Raw genomic sequence first — 19736 nt, forward strand, 5'->3', positions numbered from 1 at the left:
TCCAATTGTCCTTACCTCTTCCTCTTCAGCAATCTCCTCCTGACTGCTGCCCGTCTCTCCAATTGTCCTTACCTCTTCCTCTTAAGCAGTCTCCTCCTGACTGCTGCCCGTCTCTCCAATTGTCCTTACCTCTTCCTTCTCAGCAGTCTCCTCCTGACTGCTGCCCATCTCTCCAGTTGTCATTACCTCTTCATCCTCAGCAGTCTCCTCCTGACTGCTGCCCGTCTCTCCAATTGTCCTTACCTCTTCCCCCTCAGCAGTCTCTTCCTGACTGCTGCCCGTCTCTCAAGTTGTCCTTACCTCTTCCTCCTCAGTGGTCACCTCCTGACTGCTGCCCGTCTCTCCAGTTGTCCTTACCTCTTCCTCCTCAGCAGTCTCCTCCTGACTGCTGCTCTCCTCTTGAGATGTCCTCACCTCCTGCTGACTGCTGCCCTCCTCACAATTGTCCTTACCTCCTTCTCCTTACCTTAGCAGTCTCATCCTGACTGCTGCCCTCCTTTGTCTCCATTTGTCCTTACCTTCTACTCTTCAGTAGTCTCCCCTTTTCCTCTCCAATGTCCATACCTCCTCCTCCTAAGGAGTCTCCTCCTGACTGCTGCCCTCCTCTACAGTTGTCCTTACCCCATCCTCCTCAGTGGTCTCCTCCTGACTGCTGCCCTCCTCTCCAGTTGTACTTACCTCTTCCTCCTCAACGGTCTTCTCTATTTCTTTCCAATTGTCCTTACCTCCTTATCCTCAGTGGTCACTTCCTGACTGATGCCTTCATCAGTTGTCCTTACCTTTTCCTCCTCAGCAGTCTCCTCCTGACTGCTGCCGGTCCCTCCAGTTGTCATTACCTCTTCCTCCTCAGCAGTCTCCTTCTGACTGCTGCCCCTCTTTCCAGTTGCCCTAACCTCCTCCTCAGTGACCACCTCCTGATTGCTGCCCTTTTTCTTCTTAAGTTGTTTTTACCTCCTCCTCCACAGTGGTCCGCAGTTGTCCTAACGTTCTCTTCCTCAGTGGTCTCCTCTATTCTTCATCAGTTGTCCTTACCCTTTCCTTCTCAGCAATCTCCTCTATTCCTCTCCAGTTGTCTTTACCTCCTCCTCCTCAGCAACAACGACCTGACCGCTGCCCTCCTCCGTCTCAAGTTGTCCTTACCTCCTTATCCTCAGCGGTCTCAAGTTGTCCTTACCTTCTCCTCCTAAGCGGTCTCTTCTATTCCTATCCAGATGTCCTTACCTCCTCCTTCTTGTCTGTCTTCCCTATTCCTCTCCATTTGTCCTTACCTCCTCCTTCTCAGCAGTCTCCTCTATTCTTATCCAGTTGTCTTACCTTCTTGGCGATCACCTCTATTCCTCTCCAGTATTCCTTACCTCCTCCTTCTCAGTGGTCTTCTGTATTCCTCTCCAGTTGTCCTTACCTCCTCCTCAGCGGTCTCCTCTTTTCCTCTCTAGCTGTCCTTACCTCCTCCTTCTCAGCGGTTTCCTCTTTTCCTCTCCAGACCTCCTCTTCCTTAGTGGTCTCCAGTTGTCCTTACCTCCTCCTTCTCAAAGGTCTCCTCTATTCCTCTCCAGTTGTCCTTACCTTCTCTTCCTAAACGGTCTCCTCTATTCCTCTCCAGTTGCCCTTACCTCCTCCTTTTTAGCAGTCCCCGCTAGTCTCTAGTCTCCAGTTGTCCTTACCTCATCCTTCTCATTGTTCTCCTCTATTCCTCTCCAGTTGTCCCTACCTCCTCCTTCTCAGTCATCTCCTGTATTTCTCTCCAGCTGTCCTAAACTCCTCCTCCTCAGTGGTCTCCTATATTCCTTTCTAGTTGTCCTTTCCTCCTCCATCTCAGTAATCTCTTCTATTCCTCTCCAGTTGTCCTTACCTCCTCCTCCTCAGCGAAAACGTCCTGACTGCTGCCCTCCTCCGTCTCCATTGTCCTAACATCCTCCTTTTCAGTGGTCTCCTCTATTCCTCTATAGTTGTCCTTACCTCCTCCTTCTAGCGGTCTCCTCTATTCTTCTCCAGCTGTCCTTACCTCCTCCACCTCAGCAGTCTCCTCCTGACTGCTGCCCTCCTCAGTTGACATGTTGCTGTTGTTCATCCAGGCTCGTGCTATTGGGTACAGTGGCGTGGACTCACTAAACTGTGCCAGGTCCACGCTGCGATCAAACAGCTTCATCACGTAGGAGGACTCTAAGATAATAAAGTAGGCATACGGATCATGGGATTGAAAAAGGGAACTTCTCGGGTATGGAAAACAACCTACCACAATCACAAGCTTCACCAAAATCTTTTTTAAGACCTGGTAAGATATAGAACTTTTTCTTAAGTAAAAGGAGGACCAAGAAACATAGCATTGCCATGACACAGGTTTTCAAAATTAGATATTAATTTAAAACAGATTTCCCATATTCAGTAAAATAGAACTTGAACTTGATCCAACTGGCCCAAATGCAATCCCATGTTATATATGCCACCTAAAACTCAAGCTTTTGAAGATAAACCTTTTTCTATATATTTATAAACTAAGACCTTAATCTTAACCAAATTGGCCCCAAATAAAATTCCAAGCAAGGGATAGGGAAGAAACCTTTTTCTATTTTTTGAAAAGATGACCAAATCTTTCACCTGACAGGCCCCAATTTGACACAATGATAGCTCTGCATATAAGCAATTTACAATGCAATAACTCCATTCAAACTTGAAGTTATCAACATTTTTTATATTTTTTGTATATATTAAGTAACAGTGACATTGACCTTGACCTGAATCACCCAAAATGTAATACCAAACTTGATCTGTGTGAAAGAAAGCATTTTTTGATTGTAGAGTTACTCAAACTTTACAAAACAAGCCAAAAATACAATCCACAAATTCCACAATACACAGAGTAAGACAACATTGAGTGTACACAAAGTTAACTCAGAATCGACCATCTGGTCCCTGAGTCACCTCATCTGTTCGCCAAGACATTCGGGTTCCCACCTACGCTGCACATCTCTGCATGATGCCGATAAAATTTATATAACGCTAAGCTCAAGTCAAGTCACTGGGTGAACATTTTTATTAACAATATTTAACCTTGGATAGAAACTGATTCCGAGTTTTGCATCATAATGTTTACCAGTATTAAATGTAGAGTAACTTCGTTCCGAAACAATGCACAACACAATACATTGAAAATATTAGTTTTTAGATTTGTCATCATCTATTCAAGCTATGTGTATTCTTTGTAAAATAATGTAAGTGAAAAAAATTATATAATTGCAACACATAATTCAAGTTTGTACTTCACATCCATGCACATGGAAGTTTTGTTTCTGTCTTTTTAGACCAAAAGGATAAAAGGAAACCGCGTTTGCACTTAGCTTTAGGATACCACACCTGGAGGAATGATAATTGTGTGTTGTTTATGCTATGATCAGTTTGAAGCAAAAACGAACCCATAATTGATTGTAATAATAACTTTGAGAGACATTTTGAGTTATATTTTTCTTAACCATTTCCCACATAGATGCGTATTATCCCGAGTCTATTGATTCCCTGATCCATACATTTACAACATCTCTATCAATAACCGCATACATGAGACTTTTCCAGTCGATATTCATTACCAATATTCCCATAAATGCCAGATTTCCAAGTTTAAAAGCAAAAAATGGTGTTCAAGAATGAACTAAACACAAACGTTTTTCTAAAGTATCAAATGAATTTTGACACATGTTTCTATTCAAAGATTTGATTAAACAAGCGCCCGATCAGAACACAGGTATTCCAACATGTGTATATAAACTGACGCAGTGAGCACACTTTGTGTACAGTTCCTGTTCTGTTAAGAATTCTGACCACATGTATTTCATCTGGGGATGGCAAAGAACATTACAATATTCAAATATTCGAAAATCGGCCAAATATCAATGTCAAAATTCATATTCGACTATTCAATTTTTAATTTCTTATGCAAAGAAATTATTTAAATAAATCATTTTGTTTATTGCAGACTTCTTTAGTGCATCCGTATTTGTTTGCATAACATCTGCCATCAATTAACGAGATGATTATTGGCATACTAGTGGGTATCAGGAGAGGAGTAATGTCTTTATTGATTTCATCTGGCAGTTTGCACGGGTGTTAATACACCCAGTTAAATCTATTGACGAAAACAATTGACATGTTATTCACAGTTTGGCGTCTCGCAATTACTCTTAAGTTTCAGGAAACCCTCTTTTTTTTTTTAAATAATTATTTTTTCGTGACTCTACATTTTCGTCCATACGGTTTTTCGTCAATAATAAATGTCTTTTAATTTTCTGACAGTATATTTTACTGCGCTTTTCTGCAGACTTCAGCCCTTTTTTCGCTTATATTGTGGCACTTCAATCATGGATTTTGTCAACAGGATTAAGTCATAATACTTTGCAGATTCATGCCTTAGGGCAATAGACCATAACATTCGCGTAATAGGGTAAATAACCATGTAAACCAGTAGAAAGTTATCGATTCACCCAAACAGCATTTGAAACATTGTCATCCTATTAAGGAAGCAGAATATTTTCAGTTTTTACGTTTTTGTTCTATATCATTTCAGGGAAGATTTATTAAAGCTGTGAAGTTGTATTGATTTTTTAAGCAGAAAAAGAAGAGTTTATCATAATATAATTATTATAAATTGAAAATATATCTAATTACCGTATCCAATTTTGATGAAAAAAACACACTGATAATCCACTTAAATGCACTACACAAAAAAAGTTTAGGTTACAATTTCACTATCAAGAGCACCGCATAGCAGGTGCCAACGCTCGGCTGTGGGTGAAGTTTTGAATAAATGAAAGTTTTTTCAGAAGTGACCTTCACCTTTGACCTGGTGACCCAAAAATGGGTGTGGTGTGTAGAACTCATCAAGATGCATATACATATGAAGTTTCAAAGTTGTATGTGGAAGCACTTTGATTTTAGAGCCTATGTTAAGGTTTTAGCACGACGCGGACGGCGGACGACGAGCTGGCTATGACAATACCTCGGTTTTCTCCGAAAACAGCTGAGCTAAAAATCATGAAATTTAATTGTGAGTGTAAGATTTTAACAATTTTTTCCCTATTTTGCTTCAGTAAGATGTCCATTATAAACATTATCTGAGAAAGTAATTATGTTAAGCATTAGTGTATTGACCCTTAAAACTATTTCCACATGAACTTACGGTTCATCAGCTGGTACTTCCCGCCCACATCAGACTCCATGCTGTTCAGTTTTCTCTTCCGTTTGCGGTAGGTACGCATGTGCGTGCCACGTTTGCTGGGCGAGGCAGCTGGGGAGCCAGAGCTGCGGACCACAGGAACAGACACCACCAACCCTGCCTCTGACTCATACTCGCTGTCCTCGGTGCTGCAAGTTTGTAAAGTGTTTTCCGAGTCAGTCAGCACAGGCTAATCTGGTAAGACACTTACATTGAGCCCAGTTTTCTCAGAATGTGGCTCCTATAGATCTACTTTCTTCACTAAGCTCCTTGTGCTACTTGTTTTAATAAGGAAATGTCTTACATTCTTAATATTCCTTTTGGCGCCTCCTATATTATAGTATGGCTATTTAACATTAAAATGTTTGAAACAACAAAATATTTCTTCAAAATTTAACATTTTTTACACAACATGGGGGCAAAAAGACCTTAGCCGATAGTGTTACAAAGGTTTCAGATTTGTTAGCTAACCTTCCAAAACATCTGTCAGGCATGTTTTTTAACAAAACATGTTTTTTCAGTCAGTCCAGATTCACTTAAAAAATTAATCTTCTGTGCAAGTTTCACAATGACTGGGTCTAAAATGTTACTCCAAGAGTGTTCCAATGGTTTCACTTTTGTAACAAATAACACTGCCCCAACTCATTGAGTTCATGTTTTTCCATTGACAAGAACCGTATTTGATATATCGTTTGAATAAATGATCTGACTAAGTTTCATGGAAATTGGCAATAAATCTAACCTCTAAAAAGTTCACAAGCTTTAAATTTAATTGGATCTATTTACCAAGTTTCTCACCCAATTTGAATAAGTTTCAAAATTTGATGAGATATCATTAATGGGACAAAATATGCAGACCAGGTTTCATGAAGATTGGGCAAATAAATAAATAAAGACTTTAAAGAGTTATCACAAGCTTGTTTCAATTCATCTTTATGATCTAGTTTTTTTACCAAATGTAACCCTGTTTTGACCTGACCAATTCCATGATAATGCAGCCTTAAGAGTGTTTCCAAGGCAAATGTTGACAACACACAACACTCAACAGAAAACAAAGGATCACAATATCATAGGATTTTACAAAGAATAATTGATCTGAATTGTCCACTCTACTACAACTTTAGATTTCTATTAGGAGCTTTGTGAATTCAAATCAAGAACAACTTCTAGACAGATACTGTAATACCTTCTAAGACTAGATTTGTATTTAACGTAAGAGATACTTAGACATAGTGTATAATTAATTAAAGAAACACAATGCAATTAGTGTTGCTATACGTTTCAGAAAGATAAAAGTTAGTGCATTTGATAGTAGACAAACTTTATCATGTAATCGAGACCAAATGAAATTGTTACGTACAAAGAACTAAACAAAGTCCAATCATTTTGCCTTCTTATTTTTTATGTCAAAAAGATATTCATGCCTCTTTGAGTGACTGTCTGGTTTCGTACTTTGTTCTATATATAAGTCAGGTTAAAACAGGAAATGTGAGACACGATTGTTACAAACTGTGAAGAGCTGTTTTGGATTAAATCTCACACAACCAAAATAAAGATTTTTGTCAACAAAGAGAGTAATATTGTGGTGAATAAATATTAACATGCATAAGGTTCTAATGGTTATTATTGTTACACATCCTTTATTATGATTATGAATCAAACTAAACATCAACACCTAAATGAAAGAATGTTGTAATTTATTGAAACTTTTAATTGTGATTGAACATAAAAAAATGCTATTATATGAGATCCCAAACAATTATCATGATAATAATTCAATTGTTAAATTTTGTTCAGCCATTGTAAACTTCAAGTCTTACAGTACAGCCAACGTGGAACAAATATATTTCGCTATCCGCGTAGTCAAGGCGCAACAAGTCGTTGCCGAGTCGGCCGTTGAAGCCGCATCAGTATGCGGCGGCACATCGCATTTAGCCGCAATGCTTCGCATCTGTCCGCCTAGGCAAGCCCCGATCTGCGATATGACGCCGAGTCGATGCGCATCGTAACATAAAAATCTTTTTAAAAAGATTAGTTAGTCAATAAGTTTTTAAAGAACAATTATAATAATATTTATTATCACATGCTATACCCTGTTTCCCATGTAATACAACCATTACATATTGTTTTGTATTACACATGTGTATACAACATTTTTAAGAGTTTTCATTGGCTTAGTTTTCGTTTATTGACCAATCACATTTTGTTATTTTGCTGAAATGACGTTGCAACGTCAAATGACGTCACGAAATGTAAACAACATTCGGGATTTATTATTATGTTTGCGTAAATATTAATTTAATTTGCTCATTTAAAAGCATGTGATAAAAAAGATCTGACACTCGTAATCATATCATACCATATTTTATTAAACTCGTCCTGGAAATTCGTTAGTAAGCTCGCCAAAGGCTCGCTTACTAACAAAATTCCTGAACTCGTTTAATAAAATATGGTATGATATGACAACTCAAGCCAGATCCTATAAAAATCATAATTTATTTAATGTATCTATTACTGCATACATGTACTAACTATTATCCCGTCGCTACTTATTACCCGATAATCCCGTATATTCTAGTTTTAAAGCAAATTCTGGTAAATATTAACGATAAAAGTGCTCCAGAATTTCAAGAAATAAAAACATTCGCCATTTTTCTTAAGCATCAAATAAATTTTGGCCTTTGTTTCTATTTAAAGATGTGATGAAATAACATCCAATCAGGGCGTTTTTTTTCTTACTAAACACGCGTAAATCGCCTGACGTGATGTTCATGTTTTTATACAACACAAAATACACCCACACTTTCCATGCTACGTTCTACATATCTGCACAATTTTCGCGCGCTTTTTATTGAGACAAAGGATAAAGGATACTGTTTATTTGCCGCTAGAATTTAATTGTTAATGTCGTGTACTCGCGTTAGCATTAAAATTCCGAAGCGTGTTTCGGATTACAAGTTGAATAATGCTCATTTGAGAATGGAACGAAACATTTACAGTTGTGCGTAATTAATTTAACAATAATTTGTGAAAGCGCATTATGTGTTGAATATATGAATAGTCTTTAAAGCATCATAACAAGAGCAACGCATAAAGGGTGCCACGCTCGGCTGCGGGTGCAGTTTTGAATAAATGAAAGCTTGTCAAGTGACCTTGACCTTTGACCTAGTGACCCAAAAATGGGTGCGTCATGTAGAACTCATCAAGGAGCAGCTACATATAAAGTTTCAAAGTTGTAGTTTGAAGCACTTTGATTTTAGAGCCAATGTTCAAAACCTTGACAAAATGTTAAGGTTTTAGCACGATGCGAACAACGAAGGACACAACACGACAAGACAAGCTGGCCATGACAATACCTTGGGTTTTCTTCGAAAACAGCCAAGCTAAAAATCATATTCGCTTATAAAAAGTGAAAATAATAACCATGAAAGTAGCGTAAATCTAGGTTTCGACACAACACAAATGTACATGTATGTGTATATCTTTGCACTCGATCCGTCCCGTACGTATGCGTAATAACAACAAGATACCCAGTCTTGTTTGGACTGTAATGGTAGTTACATTTAAAAGATATGATGTAACTATACATAAATATAAAACAGAAAATATACGCATACAAATTAATGAAGACACGTTTGTAACATAGACATTAATATGGGAAGTAATTATTATATATGCAGTTAGCACAGGCTAATCAGGGACACTTTCTGCCTAAACTGGATTTTGCCAGAAACTTTCTGTAACAAGGGCTGTTTGTAAAACATGCATGCCCCCCATATGGGCTGTCCGTTGTAGTGGCAGCCACTGTGTGAATACGATTTTTGTCACTGTGACCTTGACCTTTGACCTAGTGACCTGAAAATCAATAGGGGTCATCTGCGAGTCACGATCAATGTACCTATGAAGTGTCATGATCCTAGGCAAAAGCGTTCTTGAGTTTTCATCCAAAAACCATTTTACTATTTCCGGTCACCGTGACCTTGACCTTTGACCTTGTGACCTAAAAATCAATAGGGGTCATCTGCGAGTCATGATCAATCTACCTATGAAATTTCATGATCCTAGGCGTATGCGTTCTTGAGTTATCATCCGAAAACCATTTTACTATTTCGGGTCACCGTGACCTTGACCTTTAACCTAGTGACCTCAAAATCAATAGGGGTCATCTGCGAGTCATGATCAATCTACCCATGAAGTTTCATGATCCTAGGCGTATGCGTTCTTGAGTTATCATCCGGAAACCATTTTAGTATTTCAGGTCACCGTGACCTTGACCTTTGACCTAGTGACCTCAAATCATTAGGGGTCATCTGGGAGTCATGATCAATCTACCCATGAAGTTTCATGATCCTAGGCGTATGCATTCTTGAGTTATCATCCGGAAACCATTTTACTATTTCGGGTCACCGTGACCTTGACCTTTGACCTAGTGACCTCAAAATCAATAGGGGTCATCTGCAAGTCATGATCAATGTACCTATGAAGTTTCATGATCCTAGCCCCAAGCGTTCTTGAGTTATCATCCAGAAACCACCTGGTGGACGGACCGACCGACAGACCGACCGACATGTGCAAAGCTGTTTATAAATATACCCCCTATTCTTCGAAGGGGGGCATAATAAAAAAAATACCATAAAAGCAGAATGTTTCGTCCCTGATTAGCCTTTAGGGACTGCACTGTCTAATCTGGGATGACTCTTTACGCACATGCATTAAACCCTCTTTTCACATAGCACTGCGCACATATATCAAAAGATATGCGGGGATACCATGCCTGACTTGTCTGACACATAAACTGTACTTAAACAGCAGTTTTTATCTCTTTCATCAAATCTTTTAATGAATGAACTTGAAGAAAAGTTGCAGGACAAGAAATTATTCCTTATACACGGTAACCTTGAAATTTATGTACAGAATGATTGAGTTACTGCTCTGTTGGTTTTTAATATAAAGGTGAGACTTCCTGATTATATAACAAAATTATAGGGAAATATCTGTTTTATCATATCTCTATCATACGGCTGAACCAGCATTAAACCCTTTAAGCGCTGGAACCGGATTTTAAAGGCCTTTTTCAAACAGTTTGGATCCAGATGAGACGCAACAGAACGTGGCGTCTCATCAGGATCCAAACTGTTTGCTATTCTGATAGTATTCTTTGAAAAAAATCAAAGAAAATGCTAATTTTAGATATTCAGCAGATGACATTTTAGCAGAAGACAAATTACCCAGCATGCAAAGGGTTAAAGGAAAGCTGAAGGATACTATAGAACAAAGGAGAACAAACCTGACATTACTTCACCCTATCAAGAATAACAGGCAGAGGAGAACAAACCTGACATTACTTCACCCTATAAAGAATAACAGATAATGCCCGTATTGTTGCATAACATACATGTATAAGGTGAGGCTTAGAATAATAAATATTCGAGGCTTACCTGATGTCTTGAATAACAATTGGAAAATGGCATCTTTTTCTATTTAGCATACCTCTCAAATCCCATTTTTAAAGAAATAATCAAAGTATACTCACTATGAATATGCATTTCTGTCAGGAATTAATATGTTTTATAGTGTTTGACATGTCAATAATGACATAATGAGCACTTGCACTCAATTTATTGTAAAATACGTTTTAAGCTGTTTTGTTGCTTTTTGTGTATAAAATGCACTCTGTCTGTCTGTCTGTTTGTCTGTCTTCCTGCCTGCCCACCTGTCTGGCATTATTGTTGCAATATGGTCTTAACATATAAACTGATTTAGTTTACATGAACATGTGTACTAGCTTGTCAAAAATCAAGTTTAAAGAAGCAGTTTTCACTTTAACTGATATACTTTTCCCGACTAATTGACTAAAATTATTATCAGAATCACACATCAAAGTCAGTTAAACGTCAATAATGGTAAACGTGAACAATTGCCATGACCTAATTAGTTTGGAATCAAACAACATCAACAAATATTGACAAATACATCTGTTAAACTAGTACACTTGCCAGTGTCTATTTTACAGATAATGTGTTAAAAATTATGAAATACAACAGGTAAAACTGCATATAATGCATTGTTGAAAACCCAGTTTATTCCCAGAATGATGTCTTATTCACATTAAAATGTTTGAAGAAATTTTCCACTGTGCACAGCATCAAACATGTACATGGCAATTCTAAGTGTTGAATTGGGCCAAACATCACTTTAAGATGTACATGTATGGACTCTATCTAGTACACTGCAACGCTGATATATTGCGGTCCGGCATATCGTGCTGTCCAATATATAGTGCTTCGGCTATGGCTCCCACAAATGCGAAGAACATGATCACTAAATGACATGTTTAAATCTGAGAATTCCCTAACTTAAGCGAAAAAACAGTTCTAGCTAGTATTAACACTCTATATTTCGCGGCTTACTACGGCAAGCAGTGAAGCGTGAAAACAATTGTTAAATTTTGCTACTGGTCATTCTGTCTCTGTACACGAAATACATCGCAAAAATGGCTACGAGCAATACTGTCAGACGCAAACGTGAACAGTTTTCGATTACTGAGATGATCACAACAATAGACAAGATAATCTTGCGTGATATCTCGATATGCCTTTAAATAAAAAATAAAAACAACTGTAAACAATAGTGGCATGCTGCCTAGGTGTTCTCAAGGACTATTTATCAGGGTAAATTCGAATGTATGCACAATTATATTTTATACGTATTTAAGGTAAGAATTCTTCTTTTAAGCTAATTCTCAAGTTATCATACATTAAAATAAACAAGAGATTGCCAAGCAATATGGTCCCTTTACCAGTGAAACTCCACTATTTTCAGAATTTGTTATTTTATTTTTTATTTGTTGCCATAGCAACCAGAATTCTTGACTTAGGAACAAAATGAAATGATGTGCATAATGTCCTTATTGCCATCTGTCCAGGTTTTAAATTTCATAAAAAAATATTCAGATCTTTTAAAGTTATCGCAGGATCCAGAAAAATGTGACAGACTGACTGACTGACAGACAGACAGACAGAGCGCAAACCATAAGTCCCCTCCGGTTTCACCGGAAGGGGACAAAAATATAATTTACATTTTGATTTTTATGATAAACAAAACTTATACAGATGCCTATGTAATTATGAAAATGTTCACCTAAGAATTGGTTTGCAATTATTACGATACAAATATATAGCAGCGCCGTACATGAAATTAAGACATTTGGGAAATTTGACAAATTAACCGCGATACATTTAAGTAAGACATTTCTCAAGAAAAGTTTTGGGCCCCACCAACCGCGATATATCGGCGTTGCAGTGTAGTAAAATCATTATATACCAATATATTTAAACTATCAGTACCACTAAGTTATGAACTGATGATAAATAAAAATAAGAACACTTCTCTGTTGGATGTTATTCACTCTACTTTCACATATTTGAGAGTATGCTGGCGTTGTTACTAGACACCAGGATGCAGTACTTTACAGATATTAAGATCTTTGACGTGTAGCTTAAAATCAACCTTAAACAAGGGCTGTTTGTAAAACATGCATGCCCCCCTATATGGGCTATAAGTTGTAGTAACAGCCATTGTGAGAATACGTTTTTTGTCACTGTGAATGGTGGTGGTGGTGGTGGTGGTGGTGACGGTGGCGGCGGCGGCGGCGGTGGTGGTGGTGGTGGTGGTGGTGGTAGCAGAAGAAATAGTAGTAGTAGTTAAAGTAGTAGTAGTAGTAGTAGTAGTAGTAGTAGTAGTAGTAGTAGTAGTAGTAGTAGTAGTAGTAGTAGTAAAAGTAGTAGTAGTAGTAGTAGTAGTAGTAGTAGTAGTAGAGTAGTAGTAGAAGTAGTAGTAGTAGTAGTGGTAGTAGTCATAGTAGTAGTAGTAGTAGTAATAGTAGTAGTAGTAGTAGTAGTAAAAGTAGTAGTAGTAGTAGTAGTAGTAGTAGTAGTAGTAGTAGTAGTAGTAGAGTAGTAGTAGAAGTAGTAGTAGTAGTAGTGGTAGTAGTCATAGTAGTAGTAGTAGTAGTAATAGTAGTAGTAGTAGTAGAGTAGTAGTAGTAGTAGTAGTAGTAGTAGCAGTAGAAGTAGTAGAAGTAGTAGTAGTAGTAGTAGTAGTAGTAGTAGTAGCAGTAGTAGTAGTAGTAGAAGTAGTAGTAGTAGTAGTAGTAGTAGCAGCAGCAGCAGCAGCAGCAGCAGCAGCAGCAGCAGCAGCAGCACCAGTAGTGGTAGTAGTAGTAGTAGTAGTAGTAGTAGTAGTAGTATGCATTACAAAAATGCAGTTAGCCTTACATTTGGTAAAATTTAAATATATTACAAGGGAGGCAAATCTGTAACAATAAATTTAAACTTATTGCATTTGTTTCCCCTGCAGTGTATTACCTCCCCTGTCCTGCTTATATTTATATTAATCAACAAAATTAAACATTAACACAATATTTAATATACAAAATATACAAAAAATCTCATATTCTGATAATATTTTTACTGATCCACTGTATTTTACTAAAAGGATGATGTTTCATTGGACTGATAATTATAGATTTAGGATTACAGACCAGTTGCTTCAGTAATATTGTTCAGAGTGTGCCCTGTTGGCCGCGTATGCATTCTTGAATTATCATTCAAAAAACCATTTTACTATCTGAGTCACCGTGACCTTGACCTTTGACCTAGTGACCTCAAAATCAATAGGGGTCATCTGCGAGTCATGATCAATGTACCTATGAAGTTTCATGATCCTAGGCCCAAGCGTTCTTGAGTTATCGTATGACAACCACCTGGTGGACGGACCGACCGACCGACCTACCGACCGACCAACCGACCGACATGAGCAAAGCAATATACCCTCTCTGATTTGAAGGGGGGCATAAAAAGAATGTTGACCTACATCTTTGTTGAAGTCTGCTAAAGTATTGTGAAGCTGGATCATTAGGCAAAAATCTTGAACCAGAAACAACAAAATTTGCAGATTAATATCAAAATACTGTAATTTGACTCCGCCCCCCCCCCCTCCTCCTCCCCTTGCCGCCCATAATCACAAGAATAACGTTTGCCGTCACAAAGTTTCAGAAAATTACAGCCCTAAATAACTTGACAGTCTTTTGCAAGAAACAAGAAAATTAAAATTATTTATCTGTCAAGACTATTTAAAGTAACCTACCCCATTAATAAATACATTCAACAAGAGTTGTCACCATAGGATGACAAATGCCCCCGAAAATCGCTTTTTCAAAATCTAAACGAAGATTTTGAAACCTAAGCGCGGACCCTAAGTTCAAGGTCAAGGTCAAAGGGGTCAAAATTTGTGTGCATATGGAAAGGCCTTGTTCATATACACATGAATACCAAATATGAAGGTTACATCTGAAGCGACATAGAATTTATGAGCATTTTTCGAAACCTAAAAGCATTGTGTGACGGACTTTCAGACAGACAGACAGACAGAGGGGAAGACAGACGGACGGAATTGCGATCACTATATACCCACATTCGGGGGAATAAAAAGTATGTTATCTCAAAATCAAACACAACTGCATGAGCGAGCAAAAAGTAAGCAAAAAATGTTAGGAACATATCAATTTTATTTTATTGAAATGATGGCATATATGAAACAAGTTGTGGAACTAGGACAATTTTATCAAAATCTTTTTCTGATTGATGCAGTCTGCGAAATAAGCCCACGCCCGTTGGCCTGGGCGTGTAAATTATAGCTCGGGCCTATTAAAATTGCCATATTGTACTCCCGTCGGGCCAGTAGAAATTCCATGTATCAATATTGTTTCATTTTTAAGTGTGATAAAAGTCATTATTTTGTGAGTACTTCGCGAAGATTTCCGACAGAACTTCGTTCAACTTCGCCTAAAATACGAGATTTAAACGCATTCCGATTGGTCCATACATTCTACGGTCATTTTCGAGTCGTAACACAGGCCACGTGGTGAACAATTTAGACTGGTATTTCACTATTGGCACACGTCATGCTGATGTGTTTTCTGCTGAAGTAAACTTATCGACGTATGCGGCTTGCATTTCCGGAATAAACATCGTTTTACTGTGTAACCTTGTTTGTGTGTTTATTTCCAAAGTTGTAAGTCCCTACGCGCATAAGGCTGCATAATGCTTAAAGGCTCTATAAAGGTGAAGATCCGTAATTATTTACCGATTTTTAAATATTTTTTCAGTATTTTATATATAAAGGTTATCAAAAAACAATATATATATATGCTATTGGACAGAACCATAAAAATATGAGCAATACAACTTGTTTTGAGCTCAAAATACAGTGTCCTCCAAGTCAATCGTGTTTACAAACAATCTGTTTGTTTACATCGCTGTTTACTCGGAAAAGTGAAAGTGAAAGTGAAAATGACTCAGGTCACCAAAAATATATTGTTGATTTTCAATGTTTTCCGGTATCACTCACAAAGTATGTCTCTTCTAATAATGGTCAAAACGTTTGTAGTGATCTAATTAGTTACTTTTTGCTGGTAAAAAGTTGTTTAAAATAGAATTAAAAGTGTGTGTTCTTTTGGCTATTTTAGGCTACGTCATCGCTTAGGGGTTACACATCACGTTAGTTGCAAAGTTGTAAACATTTCTTCCAATTATGAAATGGGTATATCTTCAATACTTCTTGACAACGTTGCACCTCAGCTGTGTTATTAGCATTTTTTAACTGAAATCCGGTAAAAATTAGACCAGTTTGTATGCATAATAATTGGATTTGTCATCTTTATAGGGCCTTTAAATACGTAGCTGGAGCGAAGCCTGGCAAGAAACTGCCCACTTCTGATCGTAAGTCAAAAATGACTATGAAAAATCACGGAAACGTGAATTTCAAGAAAAGTGGTAAAAAATCAGTGATGAAGGAGAAGCTACTTCTGTAAGACAGAGTTTAATAAGCTACGCTTAAAAACACAGCATAAGAAAAAAGTCAACATGTATGATAAAAGTATGCCATCTATGCCTTCACTTGTCAAGTAAACTTCTGGAAAAAAACTATCAGGTTGCTTGTTTTACAGGATATGGTTTCTGACTAAGAGGATCTCCAGGATTGCAGTGATGATTAGATGAACGAAGAAGTTGTTAATCACATGTTAAATACTTATAATTAATAAAGGACATAATTACATTGACTTGTTATATTGTGTTGCAATTGTTTTTGCAATAGGCTTTACAGTTAACATACCCTGGATACAATTTTACTTTTAATAGATTAACTGCTATTGAAAGATGAAACCCTTTAACAGGGTGTATATTTTAACAAATTTACTTTGGGCTAGTAATTCTGCTGCTGGGCTACTTGTCTTCACCATTCAAGTAGCCCGAATGGCTAGTGGATAAAATGAACTATCGTGAAGACTGTTGATGTTTTTAAGGAAATTGTTAACAGATTTTGTCATTTTTTCAAGTGTCATTAGACATGATTGTGTACAACTTTTTAATGTTTTTCATAGACACCTGACGTCGCCTGTATTCAAACCTGAGTCGTCAGATTGTGTAAGCGGTCATGAACTATAGCGAAACATAATACCTATATACCTTTTGTAAACATTATCTAGCTTTTGATAAAAACAGAATTGTTTTACAACCTAAATATGTTTTATTTTTTAAGAATGTTTTTCACTAAAATAGATCTTAAAAAAATTCACCTAAATAATCTTTTCACAAACCTTGGAAGAAAATCTTTGAAAAAAAGTTTCTAAGTGAAAAAATGTAAGAATGAGAAAATTCTATGTTCAATATCTTATCTATTTCGTCTGCCAACATCCCACATCCGGACAGTTTAACCCCTTGATAAATTTGCTCTAATATAGTCCATTGGCTAAAGCTAATAGTCTAACTAGACAAATATGGGGATGTTTAAGCCACACACTTTGCCTCTGACCTTGAAATAAAATACATGTTAATCAATACATATAGATGCAATTTGAAAGTGTGCAAAATTGTCATTAAATCTATAGCCTAGTTAGCAAGTAATTTATTATTTGTTAAACAGTACCGCTTTTAAAACCGAAAGAACGATTTCTATACGTATACGTCCATTTCGACAAACGCAATTATTTTTAAGTTTTAAAGCTAAAAAAAGACGGAAATCTACCTTGTAACCACCAGATATATTCTTATTGGCATAGATAAAATAAAATCTATAGCCTAGTTAGCGAGTAATTTATAATTTTTCAAACAGTACCGCTTTTAAAGGGGCCTTTTCACGTTTGGGTAAATTGACAAAATTTAAAAAGTTGTTTCAGATTCGCAAATTTTCGTTTTAGTTATGATATTTGTGAGGGAACAGTAATACTGAACATGTACCATGCTATACAAGACTATTGCCAAGCAATATAGTCCCCTACCTGCTCCACCATTGTCTGAAATTTCACCATTGTCAGAATTTTTGTTGTTGCCATAGCAACCAGAAATTTAGACGTAGGAACAAAATGAAATGACGTGCATAATGTCCATATTGCCATCTATCCATGTTTCAAGTTTCATGAAAAAATATGAAGAACTTTTAAAGTTATCGCAGGATCCAGAAAACCACCATTTTCAGCAGTAATTCTAGTCTATTTGTTGCCATAGTAACCAGAATTTTTGATGTGGGAACAAAATGAAATGACGTGCATAATGTCCATATTGCCATCTATCCATGTTTCAAGTTTCATGAAAAAATATAAAGAACTTTTAAAGTTATCGCAGGATCCAGAAAGTGTGACTGACTGCCTGACTGACAGACAGAGCGCAAACCATAAGTCCCCTCCGGTGAAACTGGTAGGGGACAAAAATAGCCATTATATGCATCTTTTGACGATTTAAAAACCCGAAAATTATAAAGCGTCGCAACGCGAAACGAATTTATAATTTGGAGAGTTCTGTTGTTGTCGTTATATTTTGTGAAACTACGAGGACTGCTAATATATAGTATAAAATACCTCAAACATTATATCAGGAAGGATGGCCGAGAGGTCTAAGTGGCAGACTTTTTACTCCAGGACTCCAGGGGTCAGTGGTTCGAGCCTAGCTGAGGTTTACCTTTTTTTATTTATTTTTTATTTTATTATTGCTTTTTTACTGGAGCTTTTTATATCCAATGTTTACATTTATCAATATAAAGCAATTTAATGACAAACTTCAAAACATGCCAAAATCTGTGAAAAGGCCCCTTTAAAACCGAAAGTAGGATTTCTAGACATATACGTCCATTTCGACAAACACTAATATTTTTAAGTTTTAAAGCGCATAAAAGACGGATTTCTACCTTGTAACCACCAGATATATTCTAATTGGCATAGATAAAATATGTTTCTTATTTATTCTTAAATTTACCATGCCAAGTACATTGTGTGGCTTTAACCCTTTCCCACTCAGAAGCAAATTGAAAATGGCTTTGGCAACCAGCATAAAACCAGAACAGCATGAGAGTAACTCACAGTCTGTTCAGGTTTTATGCTGTTTGCTGCTCATAAGTCTCTAAGGGTTGGAAATGAAGCCTTTCAAACTTGAATCCAGTAGGAAAGGTCTTTAATTAAATTTAACTTCTTAAGGGAATACAAATGCGTAAAAGTGACATGTGTGCACATACCGATCTGGGATGATTTTATGGCACATGCATTAAGCCCATTTTCCCAGGCTCATAACTACATCCAACTGGTGCCAGCTCACCTTTCATTACTGTCTTCCTTCCTGTCCACCAGGGACTGCAGAGTGGCATCCAGTCGACCCCGAGCCCTCGTCACCTTCATTTCTGAAATAAGATTAAACATAATAGCCTGCTTATATACTATAAATAGTGAAACTCACCATAAGCCCATAAGCTCTTCACAGTGCTAATAAACTGCTTAAATAGTGTTTTTAAGTCAAATATGTGACCACAATTAACACCCAATCCCAATTTTTAAAAGCTTGTATTTTTCCTAAATGACTTCCACAAATTCCATGTTGTTGGTTTTATATAAAACAAGAAATGCGTTTGTCAGAAACACAATGCCCCCTATTGCGCTGCTTTGAAGCAATATATTTGACCTTTGACTTTGAAGGATGACCTTGACCTTTCACCACTCAAAATGTGCAGCTCCATGAGATACACATGCATGCCAGATATCAAGTTGCTATCTCAATAATGCAAAAGTTATTGCAAAACTTTAGCGAAGGTTAAAGTTTTGGGACACACACATACAATGACAGACAGACAGACAGACAGACAGACAGACAGACAGACAGACAGACAGACAGACAGACAGACAGACGAGACGAGACCAGGACAGACAGACAGACAGACAGACAGACAGACAGACAGACAGACAGACGAGACCAGACCAGACCAGACCAACCAGACTGACCGACCGACCAACCGACTAACAGACAGTTTAGACAGACATCTTTCGATCCGGGGGCATACAAATAATAATATGCTGTAAATAAATTTTAACAGTTTATTTCTTTATCCAGATCTATAGGTTGAACCTTATTTCATATAGTATTGAAAACAATTTTATTCTAATGTATTTCTTAGCACAATAAAACAAACACTGTATAACTGTTTTGGG

At 37.2% G+C, this 19736-nt stretch overlaps 1 protein-coding gene across 2 annotated transcripts in view; it reads right to left on the reverse strand.

Moving 5' to 3' along the window:
- The window catches only part of LOC127862313 (protein lin-37 homolog), a 62112-nt gene that overhangs the window by 20534 nt on the left and 21842 nt on the right, over positions 1-19736 (reverse strand). For both annotated transcript variants that reach the window (XM_052401396.1, XM_052401387.1), the window contains exons 2-4: positions 18853-18934; positions 5171-5355; positions 2006-2163 (exon numbers count right to left, since the gene is read on the reverse strand). In XM_052401396.1, coding sequence (XP_052257356.1) covers positions 2006-2163; positions 5171-5355; positions 18853-18934 — 425 coding nt within the window. The remainder of the gene's footprint in view (positions 1-2005; positions 2164-5170; positions 5356-18852; positions 18935-19736) is intronic.

Source organism: Dreissena polymorpha, chromosome 1 (assembly GCF_020536995.1).
Source record: "Dreissena polymorpha isolate Duluth1 chromosome 1, UMN_Dpol_1.0, whole genome shotgun sequence".
Lineage (NCBI taxonomy): Eukaryota > Metazoa > Mollusca > Bivalvia > Myida > Dreissenidae > Dreissena > Dreissena polymorpha.